This window comes from Synchiropus splendidus, chromosome 6, assembly GCF_027744825.2.
Source record: "Synchiropus splendidus isolate RoL2022-P1 chromosome 6, RoL_Sspl_1.0, whole genome shotgun sequence".
Taxonomy (NCBI): Eukaryota; Metazoa; Chordata; class Actinopteri; order Syngnathiformes; family Callionymidae; genus Synchiropus; species Synchiropus splendidus.
The window spans coordinates 7,636,128-7,651,443 of NC_071339.1; the positions used below are offsets into that span (position 1 = coordinate 7,636,128).

The 15,316-nt window shown below is 41.3% G+C and overlaps 1 protein-coding gene across 6 annotated transcripts in view; it reads left to right on the plus strand.

Annotated features, from left to right (window-relative positions):
- The window catches only part of cacna2d2a (calcium channel, voltage-dependent, alpha 2/delta subunit 2a), a 159,622-nt gene that overhangs the window by 25,323 nt on the left and 118,983 nt on the right, over positions 1–15,316 (plus strand). For all 6 annotated transcript variants that reach the window (XM_053868542.1, XM_053868543.1, XM_053868545.1 and 3 more), the window contains exon 3: positions 13,347–13,463. In XM_053868542.1, coding sequence (XP_053724517.1) covers positions 13,347–13,463 — 117 coding nt within the window. The remainder of the gene's footprint in view (positions 1–13,346; positions 13,464–15,316) is intronic.

Sequence of the window (15,316 nt, forward strand, 5' to 3'; positions counted from 1 at the left end):
TTTAATGCATTTTACCATCTGTCAGTTTAGATGATCATACTTAATAAGAAGGTCATTTCATGTGTTTTAAGCAACCGATCAACAATTCAAAAACATCCGAATAAACCGTGCTGCAGGTGGGAAGAGCGGCTGCTTGACTGTTGCAGTGCGTGGCATGACGAGGAGTGGGTGGGGCCACAGCGAGGGCTTGCTGGCTCCGCGGTGCTGCTCAGGAAATGATTCTCACACTGACTCAAATAAAGGCCATGTCAGATATCAAAATTCTTTTGGACGGAAATGATGACTGAGTATTTCTTTTTCCCAAGAATTTAAAAATTTAAACAAAGAAAAGAAGGGCTCCAGAAGGAAGACTTTTCTTTTCAGGTGAAAAGAGCTGGTGCTGGGTCACCACTAGGGGTCTATCTGTACACATCTCAGCCAGTAATGAGTCAAATTCATATTCAAACAGTAGCAATACTAACAGCAAAATTTATATTCTCATAAAAATTAAGCAACCAGACAATACTAGCTCCAGAGTTGTGCGTATTTCCTCCACATTTGAAACTGAAGATCAGAGCAGCCACACTTGATGTGTTTAGAGGAAGACTGTTAAGGTACGGGGGGAGGGGCGAAGCCTCCATTACAAATTTAACGTCAGGACGAGAAAGCTCAATTACACAGCTCATAAAACAGGTAAACACCCAGCACCCCTGAACACGCAAACTGTCATCATTTACAATCCGGCGAACGTTAGCCGGCTGAGGAGGCCGATTTGTTGTGGTTAAAAGAATCTAAATATGAGTTCATCACCGGAGAGTAACAGAAAAACAGCATACATCTAAATGCATGTTTGTTATATTAAAACAAAAAACACTCATTTGTCATGAGTCTGACAAATAAAATGGAGATGACACTTGTCAGGATATATCCTGAATAAATTGTCCCTATCTGCTTTGATTGATGGGATTTTCACTCTCTTTTCAGTGCTGTCTTTTTGTCTTCTTACAAGCGATTAATTTTAGTCATTTATGCGGGGAGATAAAGTTATTTACAAACATTAGCAAAGAAACCTACAGATGACAAACTGTCTGAGATAACAGGTTGAGTTGAAGGCCCTTTCTTGCTGCAGCAAACTGTCATCTGGCCTTTGAGGTCTGTCCTTCATCTTCTTGATCACCATGTGAAGCAATATATCCTGATCATGTGCTTCCACCACTGCAGTCCCTGAAGATTCTGTCCAGTCACTACTGTTGTTGCCTCTCCTCTCATGTCACACACATTCTTTTTGCCCACACTGCTGCACTGAATATGTATTTTGAAGGACATCAAGTCATGGCTGGGCAAAAGATAAAAAAAAAAACCCAACAAAGTTCATTTAAATAAAATGCAAATTTGTTTCAGAAGGGGCTAATACAAGGGAATGTCATTGGTGTTCCTGTCTTTGTTCTTTTTCTTTTTAAGTTAGTGCAGTCAGGCCCAGACCAGACTGTGTCTCTGGCAGCAGAAGTCTTGTGTTGTCAGAGATGCACTCACAACTCATCCAGATCACCACAATTGAGCTATAATTATCTGTGTTCTAAATGAAGATTTTTGGAAATTATGATAATATATGTTTATGTATTTGTTGGAAATAAGCTCATATATTTGTAATTAATTATAATCACTATTAAGCCTTCAAAGAGTCTAATTTAGATTAACTCGATCAGAGGCTTTTCAATTTCAGATGGAACAACTCATCTAATTTTTTTTTTACAGCTCTGTTAAGTGACTGTTGAAGATTTTCAAAGAAGTTATTATCTTAATAACGTTGTTCTTGGCGTCTGATCCACTCGTCGTCGTGTGATCTGACTATTCATAAATGTCGCTCCAATTCCCAATGGGGAGGACATTTTGAACCATGATCACATTGGACATTTTCTCTTTGACCTACAGTGCTTCTCTGTCATGTCCCCATCTAGTTGCCTTGCGTTGTTATGCTTGCTTTCATTGTGTACTTTATCCCTCCCTGGGTTCTTCCTGAGTGGCATTTTGAGGCCAATATTGTAGCCCAAATGCAACAGTCAAGATTTTGTTTGAAGCACGAAGTTGTCCTTGTTTTTAAACCTGAAAAATAAACCACTTTTCTGAGTTCAGGTGAGAATAGAAGGTCATAGTGATTCTAGCGTTGCGACAAAGCCGATGCAGCAAACGCACTCTTGTGTATTTAACCAGATTACATGCCGAGTACATGTTCGGATTTTGAATTGATTTGACTGTTTCTGTCCCCGGACAAAAGTTAGTGTGGTCTGAGCCCCGACTTTTATTAAAATCTTGGCTGCCGTTGTGAGTGAAGAACATTTAAGCCGAGGATCTGTTTCTATAGCAGCGAATGCCAAGGCATTAATCTGGCCCGGCTGGACAGAGAGAAATTAATGATCATTTAAACTGACGACATAATCAGGCTTCATGCTGTCCTCCGATACTAAATTGCTTCCTTTGTTCCACAAGATATCCCCTTTTTTCCTTCTCCATCCTTCTCTGTCACTGTCTTTCTCTCTCACTTGCTACTCAACAACCCCCCCCCCCAGGTTGTTCGCTGTTATCGGTCATTAAGTCCTTCGTTTCCATGGAAACAGTCAGTTTGCCAGGAATTGGCATGCGATGAAGCAACCCAGTGATGTTCAATATGGAGAGCATTTCATTTTCCTTCTCCTGATGGTCTGTCGCTGCAAACCTGGCCAGGTGAGCTGCTGGACATTTGGTGGGAGCGACACTCCAGGACCAGCTTCTTCAGCTCTCTCAACTTCAGTCTGTAGACTGCAACTTCGTGGTGTCACTTCTAAGATCATGGACCCTGTTGGCAGGTTACGTCGCCGTGTAATTAGGCCGCAGTGTATGTGTAATGACTTAGCATGCAGCCGTCTTCTATCGCAGCCAGCAGACGGCTGCTGTGACTGTCAGACATCAGGAGCAGAGCAGAGTCTCGGCCATCACCTGGGGCGAGCCCCTCGGATGTTTCGTCAGCCTCGCCTCTTTGAGGGGAGGTTAAATTGACTTCCTGAGTCAGTGGAAATCCCCCTATCGCTTATCAAAAGGCAAGAGGGTTAAATATTCAGTCTGCAAGGTTTGAAATGTAATCTGTGCTCTGCTTAAATTGTCTTTGGATTCCTGCCTCTTTACCGCGTGCTGCCTGTGGTACGGCCGAGATAAGTGGCCAGAACAAAATGGCTGTCATTGTCGCTGTCGCTCAGGTACGTGACTTGCTTCTAATACTCAGCCGCTGATTGGCTAATTCGATTTGGAATATAAAATAACTTTAACATACCAGATGATGAGAATTTGGAATCAATTACCAGGTGGATCACTTTTACTGGTCTCATATGCAAGAGGCGGGTGGGTTTTTCTGCCTGGGGATGTACTGGTCAACTGGAGAGAAATGAGGAATGGAAAGTTAGTTAAAGCAAGAATATGTGCTGTCATTCAGAGTAACGGATGGAGATTAAGAGAGGTGAAGAGAAGCGTGCAGGACGGGTGGAATAAAAGGACACAACATGATGATGATGAAGAAGTGAGTTTCATGGCTGCAGTGAAGGAGGCCTTTCAGAAGAAGACAGTTAAGCTATAAACATACACTTGTCTAAGGTACTGGAAAAATATTCTGATCTGTAAATACTAAAATGTAATTAAAGGGGAAGAAAATAAGGTTAGTTGTCGGAATGGAGTGTTAAAATAAATGTCAGTCTTCACAACTGATGATGAAGTCGCACAAATGCAGCAACAATAGAAAGACGGTATCTTTCTTTCGCACTGTACATATTTGAGTGTGTCACAGAAGGAGCTGCTCAGTGATGTTTGTGTCTCATGTAGCGGGTGAGTGGTTCTTTGATACGGACCAGGGCTTAGCAAACATCTATGTTTATCCTGCCGCCTCCTGTGTGTCATCACCAGACCGTCTAACCTGAGACTCAGTCTAGACAGAGACCGTCGCATACACAGACCAAGTTCAAGACTAGGGTTTTAAGGGCCTGTGACTGCGTGAATACAGAACAAGGTAGTAGTTTGTTTTAATAAATGAAGAACTGCTTCTTTCCTTTGAAGTAAGAAATAAAAGTTTGTCCATATGACTTTTAAATGTACATGTCTGTATTCAGTTTCATGTCAAAGTCTCGGTGACGTTATTCTCTGGTCTCCACTATGATTCCTCCCCGGTGTTGGACGTGATGTTTTCTTCCGATTATTATGTCTCCAGTGGCTGGACAGTCACTATGTTTGTTCCAGATGTTACAGCCACTCTTGTGGGTATTTGCAGCAATTTCCCAACGCAGTTCTGTGATTAAGGAAATATGCCAAAGATTCGGGTCACAGCTTGTCTCGTAGCCAGTTACTGAAGCGATTAACGTGAGCGCATGTGACGCCCGTCCATATGCTGGTGTTTTTTTTTTTTTTAATCTTCTTAATCCAACTTTTTGGATTCATTACAGCCATCATGACCGGCAAACTTCACCTGCATTCACCCTCTTAGCATTGTTCTGTTGGGGATGTACAGTCGGTTTTCACCCATTAGAATCTCATGGGGAGCCTCCCTGATCTGAGTTGATCTCAGCGCTGCTGTTCCTGGCTCACAAAGTCGTTTCCCCTCAGCTCATTATCTGTGTCAAATTTACTCACACTTCACACAGCAGTGTGTTTAAGATTAGTGTTCGCAGAAGCTTTATTTCATTACATACACAACAGTTCATGGCGTAAACGCATTACTAATTGGGAAATAAAACAGAGTAAATCTGTGAGGTATTTTTACAAAGCGCTTTGGGGAAGACAATGTGGGATCTGAGGGAACAAACAATGGCGTGACAGAGCTGCAGTGACTCCACTGATACAAGCACGGTTGACCAAGGAGCAACATCAGCATAAGCAGGGCTCAAGACTAAATGTAATGCAATTAGACATCGCTGAGGTCATGATACGGAGACATAAACACAATTTGACATTCGCTTACTTTGACTTCAAAGCCTGAAATGTTGTAGTTTATCTTCTGAATATAAAAGACAAGACAAAAATTATTAAATAAAATGATCCTCTGCGAGTCATAGCAGTTTCTTGCTTGATGTCTTCAATTGTGGCCCTAGGTCAGCTATTCAAACACGTCCCTTATTTACAGTCCTCACCATTGTGTCTTCAGGAGAGGCGCGTTATCTCCATTTTAGTGTCGCTCTTGTGTTTCTTAATGGTGTGCTATTATCATTTTCTTTCAGGATCTGTGGAAAATGGCACCGTATTTTCTCTTTTTGTTGGGTAAATGTGATTTTCTCTGTTAGTAAAGGCTGAGTCAGCCCGAAGTATTAGCTGACTAACTGGGTACATTTTATTTCTGTTTTTGTCGGTTTTCCGCTGAGATTTCTGCCCTAAATCAGCCTGTATTCTTTATTACTTGTCTTCATTCAATTAATCTGAGGCTTCCACCTGGCTGTGTCTACTATAGTGCCTCTCAATTATTTTCTATTGCGCCCCCCCTAGGAAGAAGTAAATGTTTCATGCCCCCCAACTCTCCGCCGTCTCTGTATGTAGTATCATTTGTCTATAAAAATATTACAAGTACACATCTGCACAACGTTATGTCCTTGCAAACATTAAATAAAAGAATAACCCACCACTATTTGAGAAGGACTGATCTAATACAACTTCTTAGCTGCTGGTATTCATGAGAGCGTCTTCCTCCAACATTAGTTCCATCTGCTAATTTTCTAAATTCCAAAATTTAGCCCAAACCTTTGCTTCAATTTTCAGTCCTCACCATCTTTTGCGATCATAGCAGTCAATGTTAAAGGGACCTTTCAGTCATCCCTGAAATCTTGTATGAGCAGCCAAAAATGTGTAGTCATTTAGGAAACACATTTTCCGTCCATCAAGAATAATATTTCACAAAGAAAAGAATGTTTTGTCTCCTTCAATCAGAAAAAGAAACCCTTTAAGAAGCGCTCACTCAATTATCACTAAATAAGTACATTCGTTTTTGTCGGGGCAAATCGACTCGAGAGGTGTCGGCATGTAAAAATGCAATTCCCAGTTCACTTCAACAATGTCATGGGCGACGTGTCTGATGGCTGTATGAGAAGCGGGTGTTGGTGATAGACTGATGGACAGGTGCCAGGCTTCATCATTGGTGTGCAAGAGGCGCGGTAATTAGTCAAATGAGAAGGCAATGGAGTCGACACACACAGTCAGAATCCCCACGGGGCTCTGTCTCGTCGGCAGGAGGACCTCCGCGGCCCACTCAGGCACAGAAATAAACATAACCATTAAATTCAAGCTCAGAGCAAAACATAATGTGCTCATTTCAAACAAATATATATCCTCATGAGGGTCATACGCAAATAGGAATCATGTGTCAATATGATGTTTTTACTTCTGGGCACAAACCAGTGACAATATGCGGCCAGTTTTGGAGCAATTTAAAGTAGTGGTTTCAGATGGAAGACATTGGATAATAGGAAATGCCGGACAGAAGAGTTATTGGGTGTATATTTTCTGAGGCTGTCTGTCTGTAGAAAAAAAAAAAAAACAGGTGGACGGGAAAAACAATTTGGTACCATCAGCAAGTTAATAAAAAGGCAGCAGTTTATCTCTGTCTGAAAGACAAATACCCTGACTGAGGAGGAGCAGCAGAGGTCGCAGCACATTTCCCTTCATCCTGCTTCACTCCTGCACATCGGCTGGGTTTTTCTGGTGTAAAGTCGCTGGCTGTTTTGAGCTAAGATAGTTCTGGTTGAGAAGGTTCTTTGAGTCAAATGTAATTTTGAATATTTGCTGTGTATCCATAAATGTGTTTTCCTATTTCCTCTTCCTTTCAATCTTTGTCATCTTTGTGGATACATTTTTCTGTTTTCCTGCAATAATATCACTGAGTGGGCTTTTGAAATGTCTCTATTTTAAACTTGGTAATGATATATATCTCTTAACTATTGCATGGAGTCTGTCACATGATATTCTTACTTTTTGTCTGTCTATTTACAAAACGCGTCTTCAAGTGTGAGGAATTTTTTGGAGTTTGGGCAGGGTACCCCACCCTTGTCTGAGAACCATTCTCTCAGATTTAGAGGTGGTAATTCCCAGAGAAAATTGAAGGTCTTGGTTTGAGGAAGCCAACGGCACCACTTGATCTACAATTAGTGGAAACCCACAAAACTATCATGCATTGTTTTGTAATTTGATATTGTAGCTGAATATTTCAACTTTTTAAAATTAATCCTTGTCGTAATATATGTAAACTGTCAGAATATAACAATACATATTGAACAGAATATTACTGCATTTTACAGTCTCAATAATTACTGGTCAAACTGGTTTTGTTACTTTGACTAGAACTGAATAAAGGCTCTTTTATGCTCTCTTTCAGTACAAAATTGTACCCATCTGTGTTAAACGTGCAGTATTCCGACACTGATCACATGCTTCCATACGTTCTTTTTTCTGGTATTGCTGTTCTCCAATATATTCAATAGGGGGAGCAGCCCACAGTCAAAAGTGTATGACCTCAACAATCTCCAGATCCAACAGAACGACTGTGTATTTCATTGTAGGAAGCAGTGGTTGGAGATGCCGTGAAATATATCGCCACTGGAGGACGGAGAGTTTCTACCATTGTTATGTCTTCTTCGTGTCTCATTAGAGCTGCTTTTGGAAAGTAAGCAGCAACACTGCCCCCACATTTCCCGAGGAACGGCTCCGTTTGGTCCATATCCACGTTTACATTTTGCGGAAATGTGCAGAAATACGGACAAAATGACTGTCCAGTGGATCCGTACATAACGTACGCATAAATAGACCTTAATAGCTTGTGAGTAGCTCTGGTGAGTGTGGTGGTTTCATATGGGTTTATGGTATCCAACAGGGACACAAGTTAAATACACAGTCGTTCAGAACCTGAAGGTGAATTGCTGTGCTAACAATAATTGCATTACTGGCTGTCTCTGCAGGGCATATGTGTGTCAATATTGCTTCCCTTTATTCAAACCTGTTTGCTTCATCAGCTAACAATCCCTGTGATCATGTTGCCACACCAACCCCCTCTCTTCCTTTCCCCCTTTTCTCCCATGCTCTAATCTCAACCCTCCCAAAGGGGAGTATGTAAATATTTAGCTCTGCTTTTGTTTTAGCAGATGAATGCTCAGATGTAGCCATCTAAGAGATTCTTTGTTTTGGCTGATGCTTCATGTTTCTCATCAGCTAATCTTGGATTCATCTTTTATTTCCCTCCAAATCTGTTATTTACACGCCATTAATGGATTGCAAACAGATGCTGATTTTTACCTTGTGGGCCCTTCACAGCTTCACATCAGATACTGAGATTAAAATTGGCTGTGCCAGTTCAACACCGCCAGTGGAAAGTTTTTCACACCACAGTACCATTACATCGTTTCCCTGGTCGGTAGGAGGCTGCAGGGGAAACACAGGTATTGGTCAGTACTGACCGACATTCACTCACAAAAAGTCGCCACTCACCCTCGGTACGTGCCTTCAGAGATTAGTTATTCAATGTAATAGGCTGTTGAATACGAACCCTGAATCCGTCTGAACCACGTTTCTGAGGTGATTTTGCATCGGATATTTTTAAAACTAAAATATTGAAACTGAGTCCCCATCACTACTACAGAATGTGCCGTAGGTTTTGGCTGAAATCTCACTCTTATCCACATCTAGTGAGTCACGACACTTACATGTATTTGTTTGTGTAGTTCAACGGACATTGGGACTCCTTACCTCTAAATCCTGTTTGGACTAGGCCATCATTGTAAGACATTGGTAGACACCCTCATAGCACACTGTGATGTTTTTTGTAGCAAAGTGTGTGGTAAAACATGGATCAAACGCCTTTAATCTCATGCTTGAACTGGACAACATTAAAAAGGAAGTCAGCAAGTTAGTGTGTCTACAATATGCACAAGGGAACAGCTTATTGAATTTAGCTCAACAAGTTGTCTTCGTCAACTAAAACCTCAGATATAAATGTTTGAGTTGTTCTGCAAGGTAATGGATTCATCTGATAATTCAAGTTCCTTTCCCATTAAATTATATAGTTAAAGGAATAGACTGCTCAATGTTTTTCTTTTCACTTTTACCTTATCCTTTATTCATAGGAATAAATGCTGCAACGTTATCATCTGTATCCATTGAAGGTCAAGTGTTTTCTATTAAAATTTGAGCACTCAGTCTCCATCCCTGATGTACCTTTTAACGGCTGTAAGAGTGTTTTCAAGAGCAAAAAGAGGCTTCGACGCTCAAACTTTAGAAAGAAATGTCGAAAGCCCGACTGAAATACCCATCTTGTTTTCTCCTCAGTGCCACGCTGAGACATAAAGACATAGTCAGTGTGTGATTAGAAACCCTCGGAGACTTCCAGAGCAGTGGAACAGTGTGAGACTTCTGGTGTGTTGTGTGTCTTATCAAACCCCTCTGAGGCCCTGCTGCATCGTCTGTCTTCTCTCTTATTGAACTCTTCCCAGGGCCTGTGGAAGCTGTGTCTGCTAGGCAAAGCCCACTAATATTCCTTAATGATGTGACATCTGTCTCTGTCAACCGGCGCACAGCCGCATCCAGACATGGACTATTGTGGCTGACTTCACAGAGAGATAAGCAGTCCTCTCGCGCAGACACAAACGCAGGAACAAAACATAAACACTAACCAAGAACATCAGCTCTTCCGGCAAAAAAGTCAACAAATAAGTCTCCGCTCAAAGTGGCTGAAGGGAAGCCATACTTATTTCTTTATTTTTTATTATTTGACAACAGAGTTTCTCTCATTTACTTTTTTTTCTTACGGATGTGTTGGACCTCAACCTCAGCTGTCAAACTTTTAATACAGCCACATGTACAAAGAAAGTCCACACAGGGTGGGGAACCGCCAACTGATAAAAAGCTTTTATTGTATCATTTCCTGCACCTGATTGTAGGGGAAGAAAAACTGCAAGGTTACTCTCATGACCGGAACGGATCACCACTGATCTACGATCCATTCGGATTGGTTGGAAGTTTATAGGTATTTCACGTTCACTTCATGGCTGAAAGCTATGAGTGAGCAGGGTTGCATACTCTCACGCAGTCACCATGAGACTCTGGAGAAGCACTCTATGAAACAGTGCTCCAATAAGTTAGTGGAACATCCATCCAAACCAGGGGTCACCAACCTTTTAGCAACCGCAAGCTACTCGAAAGAGCACTGTGTGACCAAAGTGCTACCATTGGTTCTGTATCGTGATATAAATCATCATGTATAATGGATAACAAATGTTATTCCTCTCAAGTACATGTTTCATTGCTGAGTTTTCACTATAATTACCAATGGTCTTGTAAGACCATAAACATATAAGATGGTTATTACATAAAAATTTAAATTACTGCACCCTGTCCATAAACCTAGAGAAGATGACAGACTACATGCGCAGGGTTGCGCTGACGTAGTTCCAGGAAAAATAATTAGCTGGGTCACTTCCTTCTGGATTGAAGTGTCAATTGGAAACAGGTGTTGTGCTCAAAGGTGACTCCACGCCAAAACGTCAACACCGGCTCAGCCGTGTCAGAAGGAAGGTGAACTTCAACGCATTTTCAGTGTTGTTGTCAACATGAAGTGAAGTGTGAGTCACAGTGTCAGCGCTCCCTCACCTCTACCATCTAAGGTAGACCAAGAAAGACGGACACTGCGCTCCATCGCTCCTACGTCCCCTGTCACGATATATTATTGTGTCTATATCGTATTTGAAAAATCACGACATAAACATCACAAAAATATTCCCCAGCTCCAACTGCAATACAGCTGAGGCAGCCGTGAACATTTTCAAGGTATTAGCAAAGGTCACTCGTGTGCCTGCTGCTTTGTGGACAAGACAATCGACGTTGGTTACAGTTTCTGCGCATGTGGGTCAAGATGAAAAGCAAGACAGCGGACAGTTCTGAGAGAAAAACTAAGCTTAAAGGAAATGAATTTAATCTGTAGTCATCGCTTTTGTTTGTTGGCGTCATCACCTTGTGTCAACTGATCTGTATCAAGATGTGAAATTTTGTCCGTTGTGGGCCGTTGATCTCACAAGTCAACTTCTGCTTACTGCCTTACTTATTTCCTTATCTAAATAAGTTCATATTTTTAAAATAATTTTCATTTTTACTTTTTTTTTGCATAAAATCAAAATATATATCGAACCCGTCCTTTTTCTCAACACTGATAGATTCTTCATAGCTAATGCCAGCTGATTCCATATAGCATTTTTAACAATGATCCCTTGGAGGCCTCCCACCCTCTGTCACTCCATCTGTGTGTTTACAGTGACACTCAGCGCTTGGCTCCGTGGGACCAGTCATCATGGGTAATGACGAGACAGAGGGTGTGCATGAGCTGCGCACGAGAATGTGAATTTACACACGTGTTCGTGTCGGTGTCACTCAGAGTGTGATCTTTCTGCCTGTACTTGAGTGGTTGTGACTGCCAGAGGAAGCATATTGGTGGGATTTGGCTCGGCCGCAGGTGTCGTATCCTGTGTGACTGTTCGCGGCAGAAGGCTTGATTGGCCGTCAGTAGCCATCTGCATAGCCACCTCTCCTCTTTTCCTGTGAGAACGACAGGCCCGCGTAGAAATCTGTCCAGGCATTTTAGCCTCCAGCAAGCGCAGAGCAGATTAACACTCATCATTAGCTCAGTCGTTCTCTGGATACAAACAGTCAGCTGTGCGATGCACTGAACCGTCACATCAAAGTCCAAATGAAACTTCCTTGAATTCACCATTTTCTTCAGTATTTCCCTCAAACTTCTCCTCCTGCTGGGATCAGTGCACATTTTGCATTGTGTAGAATTACATCAGCACACTTTTTATGTCTTCATGAGATAAGCTATACCTTCATTGATCCCCGCTGGGGAAATTCAAAGTATTAAGAGAAAGCAGGATAAACCTGTCTCACCTCTGGCAGACGCCGATGGTGGTTCTCTTCTATCATGACAGTGAAACTGATAGTGGTTCTGTTTATGTGGCAGCACTTGAGACGTAATAAACATCAGTAACTGGAGAGACAATAAACTGTGATGGTTATGTCGACATTGGTTTTGTACTTCATCATCATGGGGCGACCTCTTCTCTTGTTTCAGTTGTGATCTGGGAGATTTATATACCGTTGTGTTTATCATTCTCCTCCACTGAAAAACAAGGTGCACGGTATATATGCCATGATTTCTGAACTAAAAGTGGAAATGTTTTCTAGAGTGTGTTATTCAGTAATATTGTTATTTAGTGGGTTTTGTATGATGATTAGTTGATGATAAAAAAAAAATAATACAATTGTTAAAAATCAATATCGGCCTGTTGGGACTTTAAAAATGATCGGGTTTGGCCAAAAAAATGGCATTGGGTGCAGCCCTACTTCTATAGCATCTTAAGTGTGTCAATATATTTTGCTTCTGAGTTTTGTCAGAATTGGCTGCTTGGACTTCAATTATTTCGCTCTTGGGCTCCAATGAAATAAGCTTGACTTCAGATCTATACCTGAATGAGTCGGCAGTTTCTGTCTGCGTCCCTGAGCGCATAAAAGACGGCCCTGCTAAAGAGCACGACTGCACTTTAAGAAAATGAATATTGATTTAAAGAGAAAACATTTGAAAGTTCTCAGATCAAGAGGAGGCATTATTTGCGTTCAAGAGTCAGGGTCTGTGGTCGGTCAATATGGTGGGGATAACGTGCCTCTTGTTTTATGGTTTAAGCTTTGTTAATGGCTTCTTCCATCTTGAGAAAAAATAATAATGAAAGTGTGTGTGTGTGTGTTGGTAAATAACTGCTGCTGAATTCTGTTCACTGCAAAGCGAGTCTGACACTGATATTTTGGTGCATTATCAAACATCTCACTCACGCGGACAAGTGTTTTAACGTGTTTGAAAAGCGAGAAGGAAGTTAGAGCTTGCAGCTGGCGGCCAAGATGAGACACCAGGCGATCTCATCAGAGCGGCTGCCTGGCAGAGGCCCGGCTTTGCCGTCTCACCGAGCCGCTGGAAGGAAAGCGCCTCTGGCTGTCTGCCCGGCTTTCAGCGTGACAGAGATGGATCAAATGGACGCGTGTGTTTTGCTTCCCTAATTGCTGCACATCAGCACATCAACCTGACAGATATAATATTTCATAACAAAGCAAATGATCCATACTTTTGCAATCACAAGACCAGGGTTATGTCACCGCAAGACATGAAACGGAATACTTCTCTTAATGGATTTTTTCTTTTCTTTGAACAAATTAATGCACTCTTTTATTCCACTTGTCATTCATTGGTGGAATTAAAGGTTGTGGACTGAGTGAGAGAAAAAAACGACTCCTTTTGTTTGGTTTTATAGAAGTGATTTGATAAATTTCCTGTCCATTTGCAGATCTACAGTGAGAAAAAGAGCCAGTTTGAGATCAAGAGGAACAATCCCAGAGACCTGGTGGAGAGGGTCGCCCGCGACATCTCCAAGCTGCTCAACAGTAAGAGAAAAGCCCTGGAGGTAAGACATGAAAAAAAAGTTTAAATATCTTTCACTTTTTTTGAAGGGGAGCATAAGTGTTTTTTCCATTTTCTGCTGTCATACAGATTCATTTGAGGCTTAAATATTTGCATCAAACCTGATCATTCCATGGCTCCAGAAAGCACAAGTCATTTCTTCACAACACTATGCTTGATGCTGTTCTATTATACCTTCTATTTCATTTGTCATTTTGTATTTATCTTCTGTAGCTCAATCAGTGAGTGTGTGGGGCCTCGTGTGACCTCATGGGTGTGATCAAATGATTTAGTTCAGAACCTCCATCTGCCGTCCGTCTTGCTCTCAAAACTGTTAGGATTTTCCTTCCTCTTGCCAGCTCCTTGCTAATATTACATCCAGTTATCCTTTTTTTGTGCGTGTGTTTTCCCTCCTATTTAATATTGGAGGCTGCTATGCAGGGAAGTGTTGATGCCTGTGAAAAGCAAGGTTATTGCAGAGGTTATCACTTAATGTGCCGCATGTTTGGATATAATTATTACCGCGGTTCTGCTCTGACTATTCTCTGATTAGTTAAAAATGTGTTTCTCGCTCACAGAGGGGAACCTCTCACCTCTGCTCGACAGAGTGCTGAGAGGGGAAGTAAAACAGAGAGCAAGGTGGGCCGGGAGAAAAGAAAGCCAAACAATTGCTTCTGAATTCATCAAAGATGGCTTGATGAATTTCTCTTTTAGCTGATGAACTGACAGTTGTGAGACATCCACAGTTTGACTACTGCTTTTAAATTGGACATGATTGTGTTACAGCATCATAGATAATAAATGTTATTGATGAGTTTGTCCAACCATGCATTGTTAAAAATGTCATGTCTGTATTTACTTTTCATTGTTTTTTCAGTGCATTCTTATCATATTATGTATAATTCTACCTCGGAATTTCACTTGACCTTATCCCTGGTAAAATGATAAAATGTCTTGCATGTGAAAATAAGAACTATTATTTGGGATGCAGCTTTAGTAGTGAATAGTAGTGTATAGTGAATAGTAGTGAATGATGCGATCAAACCATGCAGAGCAGCCTGAGCGATGATTTTCATTCGTTCGTTCGTTCATTCGTTTTTTTTTTTAAACAAAAGTGTGCCGCAGAGTTGAAATGCACTCTGTGAGACTGCCGACGAAATTCTGGCAACCCATTCTTGAAGCGCCGAAAAAATTCTGGCAACACAATCCCCCACTTTTCGAGTTGACTGCACCAACTCCGCGGCTCAGTGCCCGGTCAGCTGGAGGCCCAACAGGAGCGGTTCAACACAAGTGGAAATGATTTTCACTTTCCGACCCATGTGTCACACGTTTCCTCTTCATTTGATAATTTCTTTGTTGTCCGCGATGTCAAAGCGTGTCCGGGTCCAACCGTCGTCATGGCGATGCTTCAGTGCTGTGCGATCCAACATCTGCCTACAGTGTTGACGCCTTTGCTTCTTTTAAAGTGAGAATAGAATTGCAGTTTGCAATGAGTGTGCAGCCAAACTATTCTTCTCTTTACACTCTCTGCCTATTAAATCATGGGAAATGGTGTTACATTATCTTTGAAATTATTATTATTTTTATTATTATTAGAACAGCAGTGTCTGAAACATTAAAAAAGAATCTAAAAAATATTCAATCATCTAAACATAAAACTGTGTTTGACAAGCATTATGTAAATATGTTCTTGGCTATTTATGCAACATTAATATTAAAGAATATTAGTATTATTCGGTATTCTGACCAGCATTTGAAACTTTATTTGGTTTCGGCCACACATTATCAATTTGGTGCATCCCTTATTTTATTTTAGTGTCACACTGGAAATAAAGACAAATATACATTTATAGACTT